The sequence below is a fragment of the Sinocyclocheilus grahami genome, unplaced genomic scaffold, assembly GCF_001515645.1.
Source record: "Sinocyclocheilus grahami isolate Dianchi unplaced genomic scaffold, SAMN03320097.WGS_v1.1 scaffold161.1, whole genome shotgun sequence".
Lineage (NCBI taxonomy): Eukaryota > Metazoa > Chordata > Actinopteri > Cypriniformes > Cyprinidae > Sinocyclocheilus > Sinocyclocheilus grahami.
In genome coordinates, this window is record NW_015505340.1 from 420,825 (window position 1) to 447,215 (window position 26,391).

The following is a 26,391-nucleotide window of genomic DNA, read 5'->3' on the forward strand; positions in this document are numbered from 1 at the left end:
CTCCTAATTAGAGAGCTTTGTTAATGACAGGTAGTGTCAGATGCTAATGAGGGACTGATTGGAGTATTGGGGGAGTGGAGATGATTGGGATGTCTCGCAGCTAGAAGTCAAATACTCATCAGCAAAGACAAGGGGCTGAACAGGTTTCTAATCCCAGAAAAACTGTCTGGGTTCATTCAGAACGGGACGGTCTCCGTCTCCCTGATCGCACTTGATGTTAATGCGTGATCACATCCGAACCCTCGTGCTGCTCCTGACACCGTAAACGATTGTGGATATCCATTCTGTGAAAGCCGCAGAACTCTTTCGGTCATCGATCGCTTCGCCGAGAGGAGCGAATAATGAGGACGCCATTATGTTTTTCATCAACAGCCCTCTTATAAAGTGTCATCTGCTAAAAATGCAGTTTCCACTGTGGATATGAAGAGCCATAGTGGGTGGACAACTCTAGTGGAAACGATCTGATTTTACAACTATGGCCTGCACACTTCCAATGACACTGCAATAAGATAATTTCTCAAGCACCGTACACCTGCCGAGTAATTAGAGGCCCTGCTGTTAATTACAGTTTGATCATGCATTGAAATTCAATCAGGAGAGCTCTAAATAATGGACCACAACTGGTATGTAATGCTGGCCATTATCACAAAATAAACCCCGACAGTGTGAATAGGTCTTGTGTCTCCCTCAAGGGGTTTATTTTGTCATACTGATCAGCTGATTATACATTAATGTATGATTTACTGTACATTGTTCTGCTTAGCAGACAGATACCAATTACATATGGACATAAAATAGTGACTGATTGAGTTGAAATAACTATATGAAAACATAGAGCTAGGAAACAGTCATTACATTTAAGTAATGTAATACTAGCAAATGCACTGTCCGCCTTAATGTAAACACAGACACGAAATGTACCACACAACAATAGGACTGTCTGATTGGATTCTGTGTACAGTACGTCTTGGGGAAAAAAAATGTATGAAAGGGTGTTGTTTCTGAAATCATATTTTCCCCCTGAACATTCCTATATTTTCTTAGGCCTTTTTTGTTTAAAAATCCTTCTCTCTAAAACATTTCCAATTAGGAATGTACGACAAAAACAGTCCAAATCGAGATGTAGCTATTGTTATAGTTGAAACCAACTCGACAACCAAAACATATAGCAGTATCATTTCAGTGGCAGAGATTTGTAAGACTTTATTTTCTAAGATGGACTGAGGCTCTCGACTGAGCCTTTAAGGCTTTAAATTCTGACCTCTTGAGCTTTATTTGAACCAATTGCACAAGGACATTTTTCTTTCTATGGTGTTACATAAATGACTAAAAAGGATTACATTTTTATCTCTCACTATTCATTTCAAAACATTTTATAAAGATTGTTGACTTGAGATTGTTTTTTTTAAACAGTAACATTTTGATCAAACCAAACATTTAAGTGTATTAATATTACCATAAACTGCACAGGCCAAACATTAAGCAACATTTCTAACGAACAATTGGCAGAATTTCAAAACCAGCAATTTTATAAATGCATAAACAACAGAGAAGTGTGATTTATAGTCATTCGTTATAGTTGGATTGTTTGTTTTCTAAATGTCAAATGAATTTGGTTTTGTGCTCTTGGCAGACAATAATTCACTGCTCATAATAATGTGTTCAGAAACCATGTTTATCCTCTTGGCAAGTGAACTTGTATTTAATGTTTGCATTACATTGCATAGTTTCATTCATGGTTATCAAGAATGAGGGCATGTCAAGAACCCTGTCTTTGTTGGCATCTGTCTAATCTAGTTGCTTCTACCAAATAAAACATGAATTGGTGCCAAACATACAATAGAGTTTAATGGGCACAGACTTGAAAATAAACAACAAAAACACTTATCCCTCTTAAGCCTATTTATGTTGTTATTCTATCTATGTATTATTTTATGCATGTGACCATTTCAGAACAGATCTGTGAAGCACCAGTGGAAAAGCATTTCTCTAATGATGTATTTCTACAATTATCTAATATATATCTCACTATGTGTGTAGCCTTCAACAAGTCAGAATCAAATTTACGGATGTAAACAAATGTGAGAATGAAAACAAACTTACACAAGTGCTGTTGGCCTCTGTATTCAACTTTGTGCATTTTAATCGTTGTGCATGTTCTGGCATACAATCTTTCGCAGGTATATTCATTTCTTTTTTATTATTTGAAAATACAAATATAAAATTATACTTTCCACATCTGAGATGTGAGAGACCCCCATCCACTTTAGTTTATTTTACAACAGGGCTTGAGCAAGCCATACAAGAAGACCTGAAAGATGCTTTCAGACGTCAGTCCGTTCAGTCAGTTCTCGTGGTAAAAAGTCCGTTAACATTAAAAAATGGGCAAGTGTTAGGAATGGGCAAGGCAATCAGCGAGGCTGAAGCCTCAGGACAAAATGCGAGACCGAGTGTCAAAAATAAGACCCTCCACCTATTGACACCATATACACGTCCTTGTCAGGTTTACACGACACATTCTGCAGCTAAACTACAACCGGGCCTCCTGTACATCTGCTGCAGCTCTTACACGACACATGATTCAACAGCCAGAGGAACAAACAATGTGGACTAGCATCAGTTCACCTACGATGATGAGTCATGAGGCAGTTTCAACAATTTAACAAAGAGAGATATATATATACACTATACATATATACCTTGTATATGTATACAAGTATACTGTACATTAGACATTACAGTGTAGAACATTTTGCTTTATTAGTGGGATGATCGTTTTGGCCATTGCCTAGCACTTGCCACAAAATTCAAGTTTAAATGGATTCGGTAGTTCACTCCCAAAATCACCCAACACCTTCCAGGTCATTTTCTTTTTTTAAACCAACAATTTTCCAATGATTTAACTAGTCTAGCAAGATGTGTAACATTCATCCGCTGTAAACTGCTGTCCACGGAAAACAAAATGATGGCAACAGAGCCATGCTACCTTAAAGTCCAAGCTACGAGATCAAATTACGGAAAAAAAAAACAGTAAGCTAACCGATGCGAATGGAAAAGACTGTTTAAAAGGGTTGCCAGCCTTCATTTTAATCAAGAGTCACCGAATCATGCACTTATTTGACAGCAGAAGGGAAATGTGCTTCATCTGCTGTTAAACATTCGCAGACCATCTAAATGTGTATGAAGACCTAAATGGATGCTGGATACTCAACTTGTTAAGAAAGAGACATCCAACTAAGAACAACTAACCACTTAGTGTTGCAGTTTAAAAAGATGTCTTCAGTAAGAAAATGCTGTGCACGGTTCATCCCGACAGCACCTTTTTATTTCGCTCAAATGTATTGAATAAACTTCAGTTAGAAACCACCTTTCATTAAAAGTTGTGCTGTGCTGATCGTAACTCACTAGTAGCATAGCAATCTCCCCAGTGAAGGTGGTACATTGGCTCATGTTTGATATCCCTGAGAACTGATGTGATTCAGGAATACAGATTCAGAGTGACACTAGATTTACAGTAAAGTCAAGCTAATTTGCGTGACATCAGAACAGACAATGATGCTGTCTGGTACTGAATTTAGGAATGCTGAATTCAAATGAAAAGCTGGCAATGCAATTAAAAAGTACAAAAACAATCATATTGTATGTTACGGGTGACTCAAAACTAAAGTATGTATTAATCTAGGCATAAAAATAAAATCCCCCCCAAAAAAGTATTTATATAAAAAAAAGTAGCGCTGTAGGCCACTGGGATATTTTTGAGGAGTATAAATATCAAAAACCTATTACAGTTTTACCCATATCTATACTGATTAGGCTATATCATCATCATTACTTTGTTAGAACTTACTAAAAAAATATTTATGAATTTTTCATTCACCTAATAAAATCATCCTCTTCATAATTATAGCTCATGTCCCTCTTAAAAAAAAGAATGAAAGTAAAACGGTTTTGCATATCTAGCGTTAGCATTTAAGGTAGTATGGCACACCCCTTTTAAAACATTCAAGGGTGGGGATCCAATTAATGCCTTGATTACAATTCTGTCGTACAGCAATTTCTTTCTCCTAGATTTCATCAGTGAGAGCTTTGGTTAGTTGAAACCATATGAGACCAGCAAAACAGTGGAATAAAAAAGGAGAAAAAAAAGGAAAAATTACTATGAAAACAACGCTCAGCATTTTTTGTCTTTTTGTCTTTAAATGATTATAAAGAGAAAGTTCTATCCTTACTGGTCCTACAATTGCTAATGAATACCTCTACATCTTAACATTAAGTACATAACACCTACAACTACTCACTAAAGAGAGAGTGAGATATAGAGAAAGGGCAAAACGACAAAAGGAGAGTGAGAGGGGGGGAAATGTGAAAAATACCAACCAATAAGTGTATAGACCACTACACTGGTATCAAGACAGCACTCTTTTAACAAGGTAAAGTCATATTCCTGTTTTTTTTTCTTTTTTTGTTGTATTTTTTTTTTTTACACACTACTGAAATACAATGATCAACATAAGATTACTGAATGAGGTGACAGGGAATGAAGAGAAACAATTGATAAATACAGTACATAATATCTGTATTATTGTCAAAATAGAAAATGATAAATTCTCTCTCACAGTGCAATTATTTACTTAATTTCAAAACAACACTTTAATATCTTTTTCAATATCTGTCTCAGGCTAAAATAAATTACTTTGTAATCTCCTTTAAAGTAATTCTCACAGGACTGAGGTAATGGTATAAAAGATTCGTTTTTTCTAATCGTAGAGCAATTTCAAAACATTTTGAAATATTGCTTTTTTTTTATTCGAATCGTAAAAATCTCGACACACATGGACACTCGTTGGGAAAAAGAAGCTCGTACTAGAATGCGAAATGAAATGCTAACATGAAATGTCTCGACACGGTTTGAAATCGTAATTCATGTGTGCTTTGGATTTTGTGGCGATTTTTTTTCTTTTGTTACAATGCTGATTTCTGTATACCTTGTAAAGTATATTGTCTTTGTAAGCTGTGCACATCTTAACGTACTATCTAATCCATATGCTGGTATGACACCTGCACAGTTGTAAAGCCGACGGTATTTACAAAGCGAGCTAACAGTGTTCGATTGAGTTTAGTCCGTACTGGGGTAAATCACGGTCTTTGTGCTACAGATGGACCTCAGTTACTGCATTGACCCTCGAAGATATTTTTGCACTGACTTACTGAATGAGGTGACAGGGAATGAAGAGAAACAATTGATAAATACAGTACATAATATCTGTATTATTGTCATTGTTATATTTAGTATAATCATTAACATCCACAAAAATATTGATAAAAATCCATCCCTATTTAAATTCAAAACATGTTCGGGATAATTTTCTTTCTTGCTTTTTTTGTTGTTGTACGTTTGTCTTTTTTAAAACAGCTCAAACAGTTAGCACAAAGTTCTTCTTGACTTATTTTTTTAAATCGTATTACTTTTATCACGTCTCCTTCTTGAGAAAGAATCCAGCATTCTGCCTCACCTGTTAGTTTAGTGAAATGAACAAAAAAACAAACAAAAAAAATGTAATAAACAAAAATACAACATTTTCAACAAGATCGAATAACAGCATCAGTCAATTCATATTTCTAAATGCCATTTGTGTCTCATCAAATCCAGTCCCCACATGAACAACAAATGTGTGTAGCAGCTACTGGCTTCAGTGTTTCTGAGGAAATGAACTATTGCTACCAATAAACTCATCTGTCATCTCTGATATTCTAGAATAAAATAGTACAGTCTTCGAATCAATGCAAGCCAAGACTCGAGATTCGTAAGTGTTATCCTGCGTGGAAAGAAACAAACGGCTTCCACAGCGGTCCTTCACATGACCCATGTTAGAGACTGTCAGCTCACATGTGCAAATAGAAAATGATAAATTCTCTCTCACAGTGCAATTATTTACTTAATTTCAAAACAACACTTTAATATCTTTTTCAATATCTGTCTCAGGCTAAAATAAATTACTTTGTAATCTCCTTTAAAGTAATTCTCACAGGACTGAGGTAATGGTATAAAAGATTCGTTTTTTCTAATCGTAGAGCAATTTCAAAACATTTTGAAATATTGCTTTTTTTTTAATTCGAATCGTAAAAATCTCGACACACATGGACACTCGTTGGGAAAAAGAAGCTCGTACTAGAATGCGAAATGAAATGCTAACATGAAATGTCTCGACACGGTTTGAAATCGTAATTCATGTGTGCTTTGGATTTTGTGGCGATTTTTTTTCTTTTGTTACAATGCTGATTTCTGTATACCTTGTAAAGTATATTCTCTATAAGCTGTGCACATTTTAACGTACTATCTAATCCATATGCTGGTATGACACCTGCACAGGTGTAAAGCCGACGGTATTTACAAAGCGAGCTAACAGTGTTCGATTGAGTTTAGTCCGTACTGGGGTAAATCACGGTCTTTGTGCTACAGATGGACCTCAGTTACTGCATTGACCCTCGAAGATATTTTTGCACTGACATATTTCGGCTTGCGCACGATACAACTTCTGACGCCATCACAAAAATATGGTTCTCTCTCAGAAACAGTTTGATGCAGTGAACAGAATAATATATACAGTTTCAGAATTCTTTTCTTTTTAAATCTCATTTCACAAAGTATTAAAAGGAAAGCTTTTTCTTTTCTTTCTTTTTTTTTTTCATCGACAACAAAAATGACATTTATAAAAAAGGACTGTGAAAATATTGTAGTCCTCTTATTGCCCAAAATAGGTAATCATGGTTAACAAGACATCACAATAAACAGAGAACAGAGCTACTAAGATTTTTTTTGAGTTACCCACTCATTGCGGTTTAGGCTTGAATTAAAAATGTCATTTCAATCCGGTTTCTTGCTTGTATGAAATGAAACCTGAAAATGTGATAGACGAGGGCTGTGAAATGACTGCTATTGGAAAAATTACTACCTCAAAAAACAAAAAAATAAATTTTATGTTTACATAGTCGCTCTCATCAGAGAACATTCAAGAACAACGAAGAACATCTAGAAATCAAATAAACATTGGTTGATTCAACATGTACACAATAAAAGATGAAAAAATGCTTCTAAAAGGAAAAACAGTAAAGGGGAAAAAATATAATCCTAATTGAAGGTCAGGGCTACACTAGGATAAAATATTCAAAAGCCAGGTTTTCAGTATAGTACAGCAGATTGTTTAGTTGTTTTCTTTCTTCTTTCTGAGATGATTCTGATATTTCGGTTTGTTCTTCGTGTGGCGCCATCTCAGCTTTAGATTCCCATTCAACGCTGTAGTGCTTGAAGTTTAATGGCCTTTACCTGTACACAGAACCAATTAGAAACTCCGGCCAGTCTTCCCCGGGCCTCCTGATAAACTCTGCTGAAACAAACAGCACATACTTTCAGTTAAATGGTGTGTGTGTGTGTGTGTGTGTGTGAAATGTGCTGCATCTGAGCCTTGCTGGTGACATCATAATCTTACCTCCATGAACCTTGTCACTAACAGCCACAAGTTTGGACACATTTGACTTCCAAATGTATGTTTCTCATTATCTTCCAATTAATTTGTTTACAAATACACTACTGTTCAAAAGTTTGGCATCAGTAAGATTTTATGCATTAAATTAATCAAAAGTGACAGTAAAGACATTTATAATTTTACAAAATATTAATATTTTCAAATAAATGCTGATCTTTTTAACTTTCTATTCATTAAGTAATCCTTAATAAATAGATAATATTGAGAAATATTAATAAAAATAAATGTTTCTTGATCCTTAAATCAGCATATTAGAATGATTTCTGAAGGATCATGTGACACTGTAGACTGGAGTAATGCCCTGCTTTGCCATCACAGGAATAAATTACATTTTAAAATATATCAACTAAAAAACATGTATTTTAAATTATAATACATTTTACAATATTACCATTTTAACTGTATTTTGATAAAAAATTAATGCAGGCTTGGTGAGCATAAGAGACTTTTACTTTCAAAACCTTATTTATTTATTTAAAATGTAACTGTTCATTATTTTTTTTAATGGGTGAGTTGGGCAGGAAAGTGTCAAGCATAAAAAATGAACTCCTTCAGTACTATTTAAAAGCAATCAATGTTGTCTTTGATTTAGTATTATTCTAAAACATGGAAAACAGCAACAAAGAATTAGTCTAAACTTTCAGCTAATTCACATGAATTTCAAATACAACTGTGCTTCAGTCAAACTGTTTTTCTAATAAAACCAAGGTTTTTAAAAGCATATATTGGCATTGGAAGTGCAGTATGTTTGATGAACTGAAGCTTCTAATCGTACACAGTAAATCTAGTTTAAACATAAACCATGCATTGATTCAGTCCGGTTGAAAGTTTGCTGCCGACAGCTTTAAATTGAAGTAGAAATGTTATATCGTCAGAATCACTCCACCGTCAGCATCTTTTTATTACAAGCTTCGTTCATTTAGGCTCAGATACAGAACACATTGGCACTTTTAATGTGAACACATCTTATCTACATGGGGTTCAGACATCGACACAACACATATGTTAGTGTTTCAAGCATGCAGAAACTCTTCGGATGTCCATCCAACCAGGAAATGACAAGTTAAGAACCTGCTTCTGCAATATCTCTTCGCTGCTGTTGCTTTCTCTGACTGCTAATGTGTGCTTCAATCAAATGTTTGGAGAATCCATACAGATGGAGCGATTCTACCTACTCATTAAATCAATCATCCGTTTTGCCTCGAGGACAAAATGAGAAGCTCTTTAGGAAGATTATGGGCAACAAACCGCAGTCCGCAGACCTCTTATCCAGACGACAGGTCACAGGTAAATGCCATGGAGCCACAGAGTCTGGCGTAATCGCACTTGATGCATCACCGTAGGAGAAAAAAAAACAGTCTGGGTGCAAATATTAAGTAAGTATAGGGAAGGGATTCTGACCGAATAAATGCGCATCCACTTATCCACATACATCGCATTTAAATAAGCGAGTCATCTCCGATTTAGCCATATCTGGCATCTCAGCATATACTCAAAATCACCTTTAAGTCCTTAAGACCTAGCTATAGAAGCGCAGTGATTACAGAAACAGCGCCTTATCCAAAAAACCTGATGAATTACATCAGATGGCACCTAAGTCAACAGATTCTCAGCAAAGAGGGCTCGCTTCCAGGTGCACACTAATCAAAGCCGCAACACCTGTGCATAATATCCAAATACAGCACTTCATAGAGGGTCTGAGTCTATGTGCGTTGGGAGCGCAGTGCCGTGGCTGTCGCAATCCAACTATAGCAGTGAAAGAAAGCAACTGCGCAGTTTTGAGTAGACACGCTCGCAGACATCATGCATGAAAGGAACAGTCGAATGACAGACAGGCAGGCGGAGGATAAAGGAGGAACTAGTGATATAAAGTAATGGGGCAAACGTGTAGCCGCCACACTTACGGTGTTTGCGAAGCGGGAAACACTTTTCAAGGCTTTCAAAGGGCTTCAAAATGTGGAATAAATAATAAAATAGATGTTCAATGAGAGATAAGACTTCTGAAAACCAGGTTGTTGCATATGAAGTTTAAATTTCCTTGTCTGAGATGTAAAAGCCCTGTAAAAGCCTACGGTGTTGATGAAAAAATAAAAGCACTACACGGATTCAACGTAAACTCATCTGAGAGGGAATCAAAATGAATGGGCAGATGGAACAGGAAGATAGTAATGAACAGATACATAATTATGAAGGCACAAATTAAAAAAATATATTTCATAAATGGTACAGGATATCTACCTCAAATGAGATGGCAACCAACCACCTGTTAGGTTTCAATGGTATCCATTTGTAAAAGCTGTCGCAATCAAAGGACCCTAAAAGTGTACAGTTAGTAATGGTGTCAGTATGCATTCTGAGTGAAAAGGCTAATATGTCTATCACTCGTAAATCATTTCAATCACTGCATGTGTTGCTAGCATGAATGCATGTTATCTATAAACTTTAAAGATCAGTCCACATCATTCCCTCAGTCTGATCTAGGTGAACAGCAGGGGAGAGCAAGAATAACTAACACTCAGTAAATAACTCAAACATCAAATTGTAGTGAAAAGATGACAGACTTTTAAAGACTGCATGACTGTAAAGTTGCAAAAAATATTTACTGTTTTTACAAGCTACTAGTACCACTGGGGTGGTACGCCGTTGTACCTTATTTACCCTTAAAACATGAACATCCTTTTAAACAAGTAACTCTCCTTTAGGGCTGATGTTTTTTAACCAATTAATAAAATGTAATATAGTTAAAAAATAAATCAATCATAAAATTTACAGAACAACAACAGAATGGCAATTACAAACCCGATTCCAAAAAAGTTGGGACACTGTACAAATTGTGAATAAAAACAGAATGCAATGATGTGGAAGTTTCAAATTTCAATATTTTATTCAGAATACAACATAGATGACATATCAAATGTTTAAACTGAGAAAATGTATCATTTTAAGGGAAAAATAAGTTGATTTTAAATTTCATGGCATCAACACATCTCAAAAAAGTTGGGACAAGGCCATGTTTACCACTGTGTGGCATCCCCTCTTCTTTTTATAACAGTCTGCAAACGTCTGGGGACTGAGGAGACAAGTTGCTCAAGTTTAAGAATAGGAATGTTGTCCCATTCTTGTCTAATACAGGCTTCTAGTTGCTCAAATGTCTTAGGTCTTCTTTGTCGCATTTTCCTCTTTATGATGCGCCAAATGTTTTCTACGCTTCTACATTTAATGGCTGGAAATTGAAGATATGGGGTTCATTTAGGCTAAAAATCTTCAGGAAAAAAAACAGCAAAAAAACAAACAAAGCAACAAAAAGGTGTTACATTTATTCCTGCTCTCCCCATTTAAATCTTTTACTGCCAAACAATGAAGTAAAATGGAAAGAAATATGTACATTTCAAAGAAGAAGAGAGAATAGAAAGTAAACTGTTGTAAGAAAGAACATTGATTTTTTTCAACAAAGATCAAGTAATTGCATATAATCATTTACATTCATGCCAACAATAACAACATTAATGAATTCATCTGAAATCACAATTCATGCAGCAAACATAAGCAAGAGACAAACACTGTCAGAAGTCACATAGAAGCCTCAATCTGAGCAGGAAAACGGTGAACTTCACTTGTGGCAGGCTCCGGTTCAAACACTGAGCAACCTAAACATTGGCTAGATGTATCCACCTTTTTCCTAACGAGCCTACAGCGTTTTAAATTATGGGAGGCACTTCCGGTTTGGGGAAGTTACAGTCTTTTTGAGTCATTTTAAATCATAAAGCTGCACCACAAATAATCCTTATCTGTCTGTTTGACTGAATGAGCTGTACATTTTCCTTCATGTTCTATTTTCAGACGTCAGAAGAATAACGTCACGCTTAGTATTTTAATGTGACATGGTAGAAGAAGAACATCTATGGCGAGAGCTTTTCAATCCGATGCATTCTTTTCCTCCTGGTTACGTTCTTTCTTCCCTTGTATCCTGCCGTAACAGTATGAAAAAAGACAGCATACACTGCGCATTTGTGGTCTGTTCTGCCGATTTAATTTACAATACATTCCATGAATAATTCACTGGAATGCACTAAGAATCTCAAATTTTTCTGCCCAAAAATCCTAATGTCTCTTTCCAGGTTTGTTTTCTCATGGATGCTTTAAAATATAATTGTCTCCCCTTTGCGTTTCTAATCCCTATTAGCAGTGTTTACTGGAATGTTTCTAAAGCAGGTACATATAATATTTGTAATCTACTGAAATTATGGAAATCACTGAAATATTATCACTCAATGTTAATGTACATTTTGGATTCAGGCAACATATAGACATATATAACCAGAGTGATATTTAACACGTCTGTAATATTGCTGCAATAATCCAAGATTTTGGGGATATTCGTGGTCTGTTGAAAGTCATTTGTTAACGCTTTAACAATTTTCCATTTCCATTTAATGTTCAATGGTTATTATTTTGTTCACAGGCTGACTGTTTACAGTTTAACAGAAGTTACTCCCATAATTTGCGCAAAGTGTCATGGGGCGTAGGAAAATGGTGGATACATTTATAGAAATAAATCTTTTGTAAAAAAAGCTTTTCAGTTTGTGAGGACGCTTCAGAGGCTAACAGAAACAGCAGTTCATGTCAGACAGCTCAAGAAAAAAGTCTTTCTTCCTCCAGAACACTGTCAATCACCAGTGAGATGTTCTGAGGTTTTGAGGAAGATTCTATTTAAATATAATTTATACATAAAAATGTTTTTTGGAAGTTATAATTAAAGATTAGAGTATGTTTTACAAGAAAATAATAGTTCAGTCTTTCTACTTTGAAATGTCAATGTGTTGCTTGCTGTTTCTTTGTAATTATTTGTGAAATCTACTCAAATCTAATCTAGTCTTTTTTCCCTCAAACTATGGTAGAATATTCACTTTCTAAAAACTACAATAGCAGCTACATGAGTCTAAAAGCACTAACTCGAGCAGGGTGGTGAATGCATCAAGTGGGACAGAACAGAGAAACAGTGATGGAGGTGAATAGGGTACTTACAGCAATGCTGTGTCCGAAGCCGGAGCCGGGCTGGGGACTAGCAGCGCTAATGTAGTTGCCCACGCCGGAGTCCTGGCTGGTGGGGCCGTACAGGTCAGCCCCTGGCCCGGGACTGCTGGCTCCAGGAAAGACTCCAGGCCGGGGTGGGTTGGTGCCTGCCGGAGAAGTGGCCGTGCCAACAGTGATGTGAGCAGGGTTGCTAGTCAGGACTGCTGGTGTATAGTACTACTAGCAAGCTTAGCACAATCATGCACTATAAGCAAAAAATGTCATATTTTGAAAGGAAGTTGTGTGTGTATGTCTTTACTGCCTGAGGTGTTTTAGGAATTGTGGCCTAATGTCTTCTTTATGGTGCATCCAAAAGGTATGAAATGAAAAATAAAGAAGCTGGTCATAAATTCTTACACATAAACACACACACACACACACATTGCACAACTAGTCAGCTATACTTCAAGCTAGCAACTACTGCAGCAAAACATCTCATCATTCATGCAGATGAAAGTACACTTATGTATGTCGGACGCATCTTGCCAGCATTCACATGGCATGCATTCTACTCAAGTAGGTTTTTAGGTGAGCTAGACTGCTGTGTGATGGAGATCTATGAATTTTTTTTGTATACCTCTGAGGGCGTTTGTGATGTTTAAAAGTGTGAGTGAGAATGAATTGCTTCCTTCCAGGTTCTTTTCATTATAACCTCACCCTCTCTCCGCTCCCGTACACTCCCTTTCCCCCAATCTCATATCAAGTGCTCTAAACCCATCCTCCTTCAAATTTGACTGCCAGTTCTCCAGTCCCTTTCTGAAAATTGCACGGGGGATTTTGCCACAACACCCCCTATCTAATCAACACCTGTCATTGAGAAAGTTGTTTCTCTCCTCCTCCTCATTTTTTATTATATATATTTTATTTATTTATTATATATTTTTTTAAAATATATATGGCGGTGATTATCTGGCAGTTAGCGTCAGGGGGCTATCAGGCCTAGCAGCCGCCTGGAAACCAGAAAATTGCTGAGGGTGTCTTGGGTAAAACGCGTTGAAGACTGAATCGTGGAGTTTCCTCTCCACTGCGAGTGTGACTTCACTTTTGCTGAAGCTACATTTGAGTCTGAAAGCAGAAACTGTTGAAGATGAAGCCCGGGAGATGAAATTTAACACTCGCCAAGCGCAAATTGCAAGTAAAACTTGACTTTGGTGAATAAATAAAATGTTGCTGGGTCAGTTTGCTAAGAAATACAACATAAAACATATTTTAAGTCAAATTGTAAGAATGATTAACTAGTTGCTTATTAGCATGTCTATTATGAACATATTGGCTGTTTATTAGTACTTATAAAGCACATATTCTGCATGACCATATTCTACATCCCTAATCCTACCCAATACCTAAACTTAACAACTACTAACTATTAATAAACAGCAAATTAGGAGTTTATTGAGGTTGTAGTTAATAGTTTGTTAATAGCGAGAATTGGACCTTAAAATAAAGTGTGAGCGTTGCGTTAAAATAAAGTGACACAGGCAATTCTAATCAAAGATGTTGCGATGTACATGTTTTCTTCTAACAACTTGTGGAATCAGAAGTTTATGAAAGCTTTTAATAGTGCTTAAAGTTTTCTCTAGAACAAACATTCAAAAACAAAACAATATGAGAAATGATGTGTTATGTTTTTATGACAGATGCAGTTTCACTTACAGACACAATCAAAAAGATTTCAAAGGACAAACAGCTGCTAGCTAAATAGCAAAACAGAATTTCATAGTTGGAAATAAATAAGTTACGTAAGATTTCTCAATTGGCAAAAAACTTTTTGTTAACCGAAATCAAGCTGATAAAAACAACACTAAATTAAAATTTTTTTTTTATTAAATCTAGAAATTGTGCAACTAACTGAAATAAGTTTAAACACTACAATTACTAACTAGAAATAAATAAAAACTAAAAGCTGAACTAAAAATAAATACATAAATAACAATATTAATAGTGATATTAAAAAGATTATACATAAATAATATGAAAATAACACTGATCAGATGTCAGATGTGGGGATCCTGGCCACAAAGTTTGTTTGCCGAAGTTGAAACTTCTGAACCTAAACACAAATTCCCAGAGCAGAAATACTGACAAATGTGTAAAAGGAGCAAGGAGGGGCTGGAGGGGGTTTTGGGGAGAAAACTACAATTAGACTAATTATATCAGACCACTTGAGCTATGGCTGCTGTCATTTGCAGATGACCCCTCCATTTCATTGCTGTTGAGAGGCGAATTAAGGAAAATAAAAACAAATGCATGAATTATATTAAATGAACGCTCTCAGAAACTTTGAGGCCCCTTGCTGTGCCATGCTCAATTTTTCTCTTACGTGCGGCCCTCTATGACACTTCCATTAATAAGTGAATATTAAATCAAGTTCTTCCACAGGCGAAGGCCTTCAGATCAGCGCCCATTGAAGGGGGAGTCTATTACTGCAGCAGCCTCCAAAAAACTGAGGAGGGTAAAAGATATCTGTGTGAATGGAATATTAGCCTGGAGGGCTCATGTAAGACAGCAAATATGTTAGATAGGGGGCAATATGCCGCCGTGAGTAAACCGAACGAGGCAGACTCACACAATCCGTCTGCTTTTCACACAAATGAGAACACAGACAACAGGACAGGTGAGCGGCTCTACAGTCAGAGCTCTCACTTCTAAATGTCAGTGTATCAAAATAGCATCAGCTACTTCTAGGGATGATGGGAAAGCATGCATAACCGCCACTAGATCTGAGTGGAAGGGAAAATGGCTGTCGCTAATTCACCACTTGTTTGCAAATAGCCCACTATAATGTAAAATATTACATTGATTACTAAAATAATTTAGTAATTAATATTTTTGTCTTGTTTTTAAGTAAATAATTTCAAGTAAAAATATTAAAACATCTTTAAAAGAAAATACATTTACTTCAGAAGCAAACTTGATTTGAAAACATAAAAGTAAACAAACAACCAAAAAAATAGGTAAGATTAAAAATGCTTTCCAGAGAATATATCCTGAATTACATTATTAGTAATGTTTTAAGAATAATTATTTTCAGTAAAATTTTGATATTTATGATTTAATAATAATAATAATAATAAAAACACTGACCAAAAATATGCTTAATTCAATATATATATATTTTTGAACAACAACAACAAAAATATTTTTGTTTTTCAATTTTTCTTTTTAGGTAAATTAATCTCAGATTTTTTTTTTTTTTACTGAAAACAAACAAACAAAACTGATTAAAATGATTTTGGTGGTCAATATGAATTGAGCAAACACACTATGAAAGACTCTAAAAACAGCAACGTGTCAGACAAATGATGACATGCGTCATAAGTTCTCCTAAGTGTTAACTCCTGTCTTGAAATTGTTCTCGGACTGATCTGGATCAAAGCTTACACACTTAAATTAGCTTTTCCCTTGTCACGAATAAAAAGCTTCTAAAATAAGGGGGGAAACCAGCACACTGTAAGTGACAGCCCTGGTTAGCATCACGTACTGAGCTATGACTGGCTTCTGTATTCTCAATAGACCAGCGCTAATAAGACATGGTGATTCGCTTTTATATCTCCAGAAGCCATCAATGGGGATGTGCTCATTAACAGATCAGGAAATTGTTTTTGTAGCTCAATACGGCTGTGAAATGAATTCATACATTACCATCTATGGTAAATAGTTCTATTAAAAACTCCTATTATGTGCAATGTGTTTAAGAGCATGCAATCATTTAGACTTTCATATATAGGATGAAAAGGAAAGTGTTGCCAAAAGGACACATCTTGGAGGTTAAGTATATTGCTCAAATGGTTGAAAGAAATGTAGAGAACATTATAATCAACTATCATCAATACGGTCAACATTCCTTGGCATTCCCTAACTGGGATCTGAACCAGAAACTGTCTGGTTGCTGGCGTTGATGCCTAATCCACACATGCCTCAATGTCTGCAAGACAGTTTATTAGTCATTATCATGGCTCTTGATGGCACTTTTTCTTTTTTTTGCTAAGATGCGTCTTGTTTATTGCCAAGATCTCAAGACTGCCTTCCTTTGAACTACAGGCTACTGAATATAAAGTGGAGCACTACTGTTTTTAAGAGGGCCGAGCGTCAGTTCTGTGGAGCACTACCAAGAAGCATTAAAAAATATGCCAAGAGTTTGGGAATAGCAAAATTCTTCCCTTTAAATGTGCTGTCAAAACAAAGACATTTTTTCATCCATTCTACACACTCTTCCCATTTTCATTTATTATTTTATGTAATTCTATCTCCAGTGGCCACAAAAAGTATTTGAACACTTCAGCCACATTTAAAATGCCTGAACTTATTTGCATTAGATAAGAAAACATCAAACCAATGGATGATTTTTTTGTTACATCTGAAATTTCTATGGAACTATTCCACTATGATTTGACAACCAGAAAATTCCCAAATACTTTCTCATCAAGTTTAATCTAGTGTTTTATCATTTCAAATCTAACAAACTTATTTTTATGAAATATTTAGCTTGAAAAGTGTGCATGTGTTATCCTTCTTTACAATAAACACCACTTGGTTTGTCATTTTGTATGTACTGCAAAGACATTCATTTATTTTAAAGTGACTTAAAAGGATAGTTCACCCACATATGAACATTCTGTCATCATTTACTCAAGCTCATGTTGTTGTTTTTTCCCGTCAGAACACAAAACAGAGAAATTTCTCGATATCTTCTTTTGTGTTCCACAGAAGAACCTAAGACACAGGTTTGGAATGACATGAGGGTGACTAAATGATGACAGAATTTCCACACAACACACACAAAAGCACACAACAAAAAATACAACAAAAAGGGGATGCTTTAACACACTGTTAAAGCATCCCCTTTTTTGTTGTATTTTGTTTTGTTGCACAGGGACTGTGACCGCAGCCAAATTGGATATATCTCGACAGTACATATACATTAGCAGCCACGTATACAAGCTCACGTATATATGCATTCCCTCAAATCCACAGGCGAAATGACAGTGCTACCACAATTCAACATGCAGCAAACTGCAAGGATGCACAAATCCCTCGCTTTCCCTTCTCATCTGTCCCCCTCTCTCTTTTTCTCTCTTGTTTTAATGAATGGCAGGGTGATGAATAAACCACATGAATCAAATCAATCATTGAATGAAGGAGAGGCGGGTACACACCTGGGCTCTTATACTGATCCGGGCTGGCCAGGTGCTGGAGAGGGGAGTTGCAGGCTGATGTGGCATGCTCGCTTTGCAGCAGCTGAGCCGCCTGGGGGCCCAGGGAGCCATAGTCCGCAAAGGAGAAGGGGGGCCCCCGTTGGTCACTTGGCGAGGAATAGAAACCGTAATCGGGGAAGCCTGGGAGATACAGTACAGGGGAGGAGGAGGAAGGGAGGAGGAGGAGGAGTGGGATTTTTACTATTGCTGCAATTACTATTGCATAGTAATGTTATGAGGCAATGCTTAATATCTGACTTGCATGGTTGTACAATGCAGCGTGCACTGGGAAAATAGATGGTGAGTTTGTAAAGCCACATCTTGCTGTTTCCCATCTGTGTGACTGTGTGTGTGAATGTGACTGTGAGTGTGTGAAGACTTGCTGGCCACCACTTTATACTATACTACTATAAATACTTGGGTTTGCTGCAGACGGAGGTACTGACACACTACAGATCAAATAAGCAAATGGAAGTTGTGGTTTAAAAAACTTTTATTTGATGATTACATAAAAACTGACTGACCTTAATAAATGTTCTGAGAAAGGAACGCTCATCATTAGACATGCTAATTTGGATTCAGCATTCACAAACACAACAAGCATAACTAGAATACCACTGTTATCCGAACCACAAAGCATGCGTTACATAATGTCATCCTCCTTATGAGGTTTATAATATGTGGTTAATTTTTCTTTAATATGTCAAAATATTTACAAATATAAGAATATTTTATTGTGTGTGAGTACACGTGTGTTTGTGTGTCAATCTGTTGAACAAACTATTTTGAGTAAAAGGACTCTTAAATATTACATACAGTGGCCTTAGAAAGTTTTTGGATAGTAAGGTCAGATTAAAAAAAATATGAATGTCATTGCATTATACAGTATCTCACAATATGCATTTATTTTGAAAAAAAAAGGTAAATACTTCCCAAAAAGGGGGTTTTAATAAAGTTCAAAATGAAAATTACTTAAACACTTTTGGGTAAAGTAATTTTGGAAAACAACAACATGAAAAACATCACCATTTGATGCCACTTTGTTTGATATTTCATATCTAATGCGATGATATTCTGACATCTAAAAGTGAGACTTCAGCATCTAAATACTTTTTGGGGCCACTGCACACAAATAATTATAAATAAAATTAAATACTAATTCCCAAAATGTTGCTTGTATACAAATGAAAAACAACTATTACATAACCAAACTCAAGTCTGTCATTCTCTCTGAGTGAAAAGCAGACAAATATGAGAAGATGTAACCAGTGCTTAATTTGTAAATGAATAATTTCCGGATCCAAAAAAGCTATTAAAAGGTGCTGTGACTGACACTGAAAATACAACTCAAGTTTTCCCGGAACATTCAATGATGTCACTAAATGGTGATGCCACAATTATAAGAGAGCATCGTTCACAAGTTTCTGCATTAATCTAACTAGGGCAAGCTTCAAACCCTGGGTCAAAAATGGGTTGCCAGGATGATTTTAGGAAAATTTATATCTAAGATACATTAAAAATAACAAAATTAGAATCTTTCAAAATAAATGCAAAGACAGAACCCGAAAGGGAAACAGAGTCACGTGACAGATACAGTGATAAAGCTGGTATGTGTTTGCAGTACACAAGCCACGGTTAAGGCAGCTGACTCCACTTTGATGTGACCCTCCCCCCCCCATCTCTTTTTCTCTCTTTCTCTCTCTCGCTCTCTCTCCCTCTCTCTTGCACACACACACATGATGCGCAAAACTCCACATTTTAACAGTCAATAGCAAATAATTAAACTAGTAACAAAACATACTTACAGTCGCTGATTCAGAAGCGCCAGATTGTCATAGCAAAGTCAGAATGACCTCCTCTCCGGTGGTTCACAAAATAAATCTGTCAGTGTTTCTTTTTTTATTTTCTCTCTTCTTCAGCCCTTTACATTCCCCGCGGTAGTTAGCTCCCTGTCACCTGACAGCGGAAAGCAGTGACTGGGTGATTGACAGCTAATATTAACCAATCTAAAATCTGCATTAAAGTTAAGAATGTAAAGATGAAGTTTAATTGGTTATGTAGCCTAATGTTTCATAGAACGGCAGATAGGTCACCATATCAACACTCAGAAGGTACATACTCTGAACGTTTTTAGAGAAATTAAACAGGTCACATGACAACAATTATATGCACTCGCACAAATGCTCCCAAATATATTTTGAGGTCGCACAGATTAAATTTCGGGAGCATATGCGACCAAAATGGTCGCAATTTCGAGGCTTGCTATGCCAAGCACATTTTTGCTCATGTGAAGAGGATATTTTTGTCGATATACGAATGGGTGTTATAAATAATAGTTTAATTCAAATACATTGTGAATATGGAAACATTAAGATTTGTGCCGAATGAGAGGTACGTGAGCCCAATAAACGCCTGGTACTTTCAGTTTCGATTTGTTTTGGTTTCTTTAGGTTTATATATTTTTATTTCATTCTTGTTATGTTCTGAATACCGTTACATTTATATGATTTGTTTTGGAGTAAGCTATACTAACGTATAGCTATGTTTATAGTGTTTATAACGGGTGTCCAAACTCGGTCCTGGAGGGCCGGTGTCCAGAAGAGTTTAGCTCCAACCCCAATTAAACACACCTGAACCAGATAATCAAGCTCTCACTAGGCATACTAGAAACTTAAAGGCAGGTGTGTTGAGGCAAGTTGGAGCTAAACTCTGCAGGACACCGACCCTCCAGGACAGAGTTTGGGCACCCCTGGTTTATAATGTTTATACATTATAATATTTCACTTTATTTGGTATTATTTCTGGTAAAGCAGTACCAATCAATGAGAGCGAGCAACTTAAGAAAGCTGACTGGTCACGGTCAAAAATATGTTGAGGACCAATACATAACCTCCAAATACATAAATCTGTAGCTGCACTGCTCTGACCTTCTCCAATCACTCATTAATTATCCACCTCTAGTCTGCTGACTGCTCAGCTCAGCCCAAACATTAAGTCTACTCTAATGGAAAAACAACAACGGCTGCATTTTTGGTCACCAAACACATTTGTTAAAGACCCAGAGATTTGTTGGTATTGCTTATACACTACATGGCCTAAAGTAGGTGGACACCAGTTTAATTCTCAAACAAAAATGTTCGTAAACCAATTTGTTTTTTTTTATATTTCATCATCATTAACGAAGAATGTCTAAGTCATACTGTGATTATACTCTTTCCGCAACAACTCACTAAACCTAATTTATAGTACCTTACGTCTCTTCACAACAAGGACTTGTTTTTTAATCCAAAAAATGTTTGAATATTTGGTTTAATTAGGCACTGGTCAAATAAAATGTTGTTTTCATGGATCAAAATGAGTAAAACTGACTAAATTAATGAATATGACAAATAAATATTAAACTGAAATCTCCTTACACAAACATATAAAGTAGAATGAGGTGCACCAAAGCAAAATACATAAGGATATGGTTTTAAGGATAAGGTGTGGAGGAAATTGACTGGCTTACACAAACCCCAAACTTGAACCCCTATTGAAGAAGACCTTTGAGAAAGTCAAATCCCTGCAACCAGAGGAGTAGAAGCTGTCAGGAAGGACTGACTCCCCATTAATGCCAATGGTTTTGGAATTAAACAAGCACATACAGATGTGGTGTTTGCTGTCCACATATATTTGGCTATGTAGTGTACCTTTCTCGGGCGTCTTTCCAAGAAAAAGCTAAATAAAATGTGTTGCAAATTCCTATATTTGCATTCTGTTTCAGGGACTGCCAAAACAGACCGGAGAAATTCATAGGCACAAGCACTGAAAAGATGCTTACGAACAGTAAACAGAAACGAGCATGAAAATCCCCATCCTGCCAGTACCTACACTCCCAAATGCGAATAAATCACAGATGCATCCCGCCGTTCAAGCTCTCTCCCGCCAACTGTGCAAAAACGAAGGAAATGCCTGAGGTATGCTCAGAATCTTCAAGTGTTTCGGCTTCCCGGAGAGGAGGGGAAAGCCCACTCCAGTGCACACATCTTTAATCATTTAAGGGAAGCAACCAAAAATGCACTTGAATGCTGAATCCATTTTTGATGGGCCTCTAATAGATGGGCGTCCTTGAGGTTCAAAGGGAACCCTGGACGCTCCTCTTAATTAGACAAGCTGCCATCCCGTCCTGTTTCCCCTCATCCTCCTAATTAGATCTTTAACAACAAACAAATGAAGACCTTTTACAGGCGCGTGTTGCACGGCCCACTTCGTCCCCACCAAGAAAAGGAAACGTCCTTTTTGTCTAACGCTCCCCGGCCCTGCCACGTGCGACAATGGCTGGGTCCTGCTGCAATCTGCATAAATATTCCGCCTAATTTCCATGGAGTGGGAACAGTGGGACACAAAATACGGCATTACTGCATGTACAACAAACACACCTGGTTTCTTTGTTTGCATTGACATAGAAAATTAGACCTGAAAAGCTGTTTGTTTTAATGCAGTGGCAGGAAAGGTCTTATCTAATAACTGCCTGCAGAAATTACGTTTATTATCCAGGTAGATCACGTCCAATGACAGTGCTATCTGAAGCAGAAACACGGAATAAAATGCAGTTAAAAAGTGCCCATTTACTGTCTATAGAGAAAGCCATCTGGCGGAATAGGGCTGCTTGATTACCTTCGCCGGCTAATTCTCTCTCTAAGCGCATACAAATGATTCACTTTGACCAAGTGGAAGTGAGGGAAAAAAAAGCTAAATTAAACACTGCCGTTTTTAAACATCAAAAGTTGCCACAATAATGGCTCCTCCGTGATGCTCCACAGTATTGTACGCTGCCAATCAGACAGAGAATAGCACTCGGAATGTGTTATGCCTCTGTGAATAACTCCGGGATGAAGCGAGGACACAGGGTGTGAGTTTTGCGTGCAACTATGTGTGTCCTTCCATTAATAGGCACCGCGAACACTTTCTTTAACTGCAACCCCACAGTCAAAACTACACAAAAAGCTTAATATCTTCTCTTCTCCCTTCACAAAAACAAATACAGTACTGTGTTGTGTACCATGGGCCTCTCCCCTTCGCTCAAAGAGAAATCTAATTACTCTATAATGGCAGGTTTGGGGGGAGCGCGTACATCGTTGACAGGTGATAGATGCGTAAACTCACTTCCCCCGACTTGATGAATAGCGGTATAGAAACGTGAAGCTTTCGCTTGTGGTGGGCGTATGACAGCACCTCGTCTATTCATCATTCTGCCCCTGTGAGCTTCACGGAGGCCCGTGAACACACTCCGAGGTCATGTCTGAACAGCTGGGAGTAGGTCATCCAGATGTGCCTTTGTCTGGGTAACATCTGCAATGAGCCCAGACCCCCAAGCAAGGGGAGGGACGGGGGGCCGACGTGGGAGCGAGCTCAGAATGGATGCACTCTGGAAGGTTGTCAACCGCACCATTACGAAGCCCATCTGGGTGCTTCAGAGCTGTTGCTGAGATGAAAGCACTGGTTGCTTTTTACTCCCCACCCCACCGCTGCAGCTTTGTGTTATTATACATAATATCTGTCAGAGCAGCATCAAGAAACAGATTGCTAAATACATGAATACGTAAATAAGAGGCCCTTTTATCAGCTGTTTAATGAACAGAGAGTGGCAATTTGTCATACATGCATCAACACAGTGGTGGATAGACTTTTGTTCTAGTCGCATTAAAGTCAGGACTGCATCAGTTGACAGCCAGTGCAATATCAAGACACGGGCAAGATTGGTCAATATAATGAGTTCAATAAACGCAAAGCTATTTTTAAATGAATTATACAGTAAGTTTAACACTACAAATGAGGGAGTCATAAGTAAAGAATAAAACCTTTGCAGCAATAAAATATAAAGTGACTCATTTCTGGTTAAACACATCTCATATCAAACTGAGATTACCTGTCCTGAATTACTCCTTATTTGTCAAAATGGACAGTAACTGTGAATGCTAGCCCTCAGGATGGTACTACAGTGCCTCAGGCAGTCATCTTTCCTCGCACACTTGGCTAACATGTTTTCTGGGCAAATCATCCATAGGCCAGCTTGTATTGATCTGTAAGGCTGTAGGGAAAATAAAGTGCTAAAGCTCTAGATTGGCAGAAGATACATCTATGTTTGCAATGCTATTCACAGAAAAACACTGTGACCACTGATCTAAATATAATGACTGGATCACTCATTGCATTCTAAACTGCCGACAGTCAGTGAAGCCACCAGAAGTGTTCGAGCCGCCATCTTACTATTCCCTACCGGCAGAGAGCACCATTGAGACACAACTAAAACACTGACCTAAAATCACCCGATTTGAAGTGAGTCAGTCACAAGGGATTAGTTTTTATGTTAGGTGTATGCAAATTCATTTTTACTTCAGATGTTATCTGCAGTGTTTATGCTTTTTTTGGGCTGGATAAGCGATATATTTAAATCGTTAAGGTGGGTGTGTCTGCTGCGCACTGCCGACACAGGTAACTGATCCAATACAAAATATAGCCTATTTCTTTATGTATTTTTTTTGGGCTGGATAAGCGATATATTTAAATCGTTAAGGTGGTCTGATCCAATACAAAATATAGCCTATTTCTTTATGTACGTAATTATTAAGCATGAACGTATAAGTATCAGAAATGGATTTGAATATATAATGAATAATACAATAGCCTCTGTTACTATATTGATTGTACTGAAATGAAAAGCTTAACTTACCATGCAACATCTTGGAAATAAAGCTTCACGTCTTTAAGTCCGTACTGTATGTCAGTTATTTCTCTGAATAAATTAAGATGTGTATATTTTTAATGTCCTGATTAAGCAACATCTATTTCAGACTCTCCAAGTTCGCGCAAATATGTTTACTAGCATTATTACTAGTTTCCATGTAAAATGTTATGTATATATGCTAAATTAATAATTAATTTAACCGCTGTTTAAATCATTACCTGCTTCAAAATGAATGGTGTTAATGAAATCATTGTTGAAACATTTGCAGTTAGCCTACTGTACGAATAAAAAACACTATAACAAAATTACATAATGACTTACAAGGCGAATTAAGGTATATGTGTATACAAATCACAAAGCACACTAGTGATTACCAATATAGGGCGGCGCGGCGGCTTCACTTTCATGACGTCATGAGCAATCCAGTTCTCTATTATAGATCAGTGACTGTGACAGATTTTATCTGTCAACATCTGACATTGCCATATACAGTCACATCAGCATCACACTGCAGTACACCAACACAATAAAAAATAAAAAAGCAAAACAAAATAAAAATAAAAAAATAAAACAAATTTTTTTTTTTAACATTAACATTTAACAATTAACATTAAACAAATTAAATAAAAACAGAGAAAAATACAAATCACAACAAAAGCAACAAAATGCTAAATAAAACAAAGAAAAAACAAAACAAAAAACCTACAAAACAAAAAGCAAAATGAAAATAAAATAAAACACACAAACAAAACCAAAGAAAAAAAAAAAGCTAAACTAAAAGCAAAATCATCAACTAAAATAAATAAACTAATTCATTAATAAAACAAAACAAAACAAAACAAAACAAAAACAGTTAAAATGTTTTTGTCTGCTAACTCCTCACTTTCTGCTTCATTTAGATCTTAGGAGGAATTCAAATCAATCAGACCAATTACTAAGGTCTTGTGATAAAAACTAATTATTAAATTGAGATGAGTTCTGTGTCAGACACCGACACAAAATTCTGTTCATCCAGCAGAAAAGTCTTAGTAAAACTAAAATGTGTTTGCATTGCAATTTAACCTCATGTACTGTTGGTCGCTACTGAAGAAGGTAGGGGGGGAAAAAAACTCTTTCTCTGCTTGGATCAGGCTCAGTGCAGTCAGAACGGCTCACACCTGACCTGTCAGCAGTCTATTACCACAATTAGCCTGCTGATGTTAGCGAAATACTGCCATTTACAGTGTCTTTTCATGGGGGGACGATGGAAAAGCTGACATTTTGCAATGTGACTTTCAAACACTTTTTTAAAAAAAGCTCAAGGACTGCGACCTGCCTTGGAAATAGCATTTCACACAATCATCTACTCCAGGCAGAAATGTCAGTCGCAGAGAGGGAATCCGTACACTCGAACAAAAACAGACTGTCGTTCTATAAAAAGCACTGACCCTGCAATTCCATACTCAAGAGACATTATGTTTTATCTCTCGGTCTCTCAATCTCTCTCCACTTGAATAATGCCGGTAGCACTCTTCCTTTCTAACACATCCTTTACTAAGGTGCCAATAAACTTGTCAAAAGTGCGTTCAAATTAGCGAACGTCCACAATTAGCTACCTCATTTCCACCTATGTCATCTTTAAAGAATTACAATCGCTCTTTGCTCCCTCCACAAAGCATCACTCTCCATTCAAAGATGGTCTTTTCTAGTCGTATATTAGAGTAATTGTCATTACAAAATGCCTCTTCTAGCTGAAGGCGGCATAAATTGTCTACAGATAATGTTTTAACATTTAAGCTTGCAAATCCTAAAAAATTATGCAAACGACAAATGAAAAACATGTTTTGTGACTAGCGCTCACACCACTGTGCAT

General features: G+C 36.7%; 1 protein-coding gene across 1 annotated transcript in view; it reads right to left on the minus strand.

Annotated features, from left to right (window-relative positions):
- Positions 1-5,444: 5,444 nt before the first annotated feature.
- LOC107592958 (RNA-binding protein Musashi homolog 2-like) overlaps positions 5,445-26,391 on the minus strand; it is a 72,620-nt gene continuing 51,673 nt past the window's right edge. Inside the window, exons 6-9 of the mRNA XM_016282546.1 lie at positions 17,774-17,953; positions 12,570-12,724; positions 9,783-9,859; positions 5,445-7,385 (exon numbers count right to left, since the gene is read on the minus strand). Of these exons, the coding sequence (XP_016138032.1) occupies positions 9,818-9,859; positions 12,570-12,724; positions 17,774-17,953 (377 nt within the window). The 3' untranslated portion in view covers positions 5,445-7,385; positions 9,783-9,817. The remainder of the gene's footprint in view (positions 7,386-9,782; positions 9,860-12,569; positions 12,725-17,773; positions 17,954-26,391) is intronic.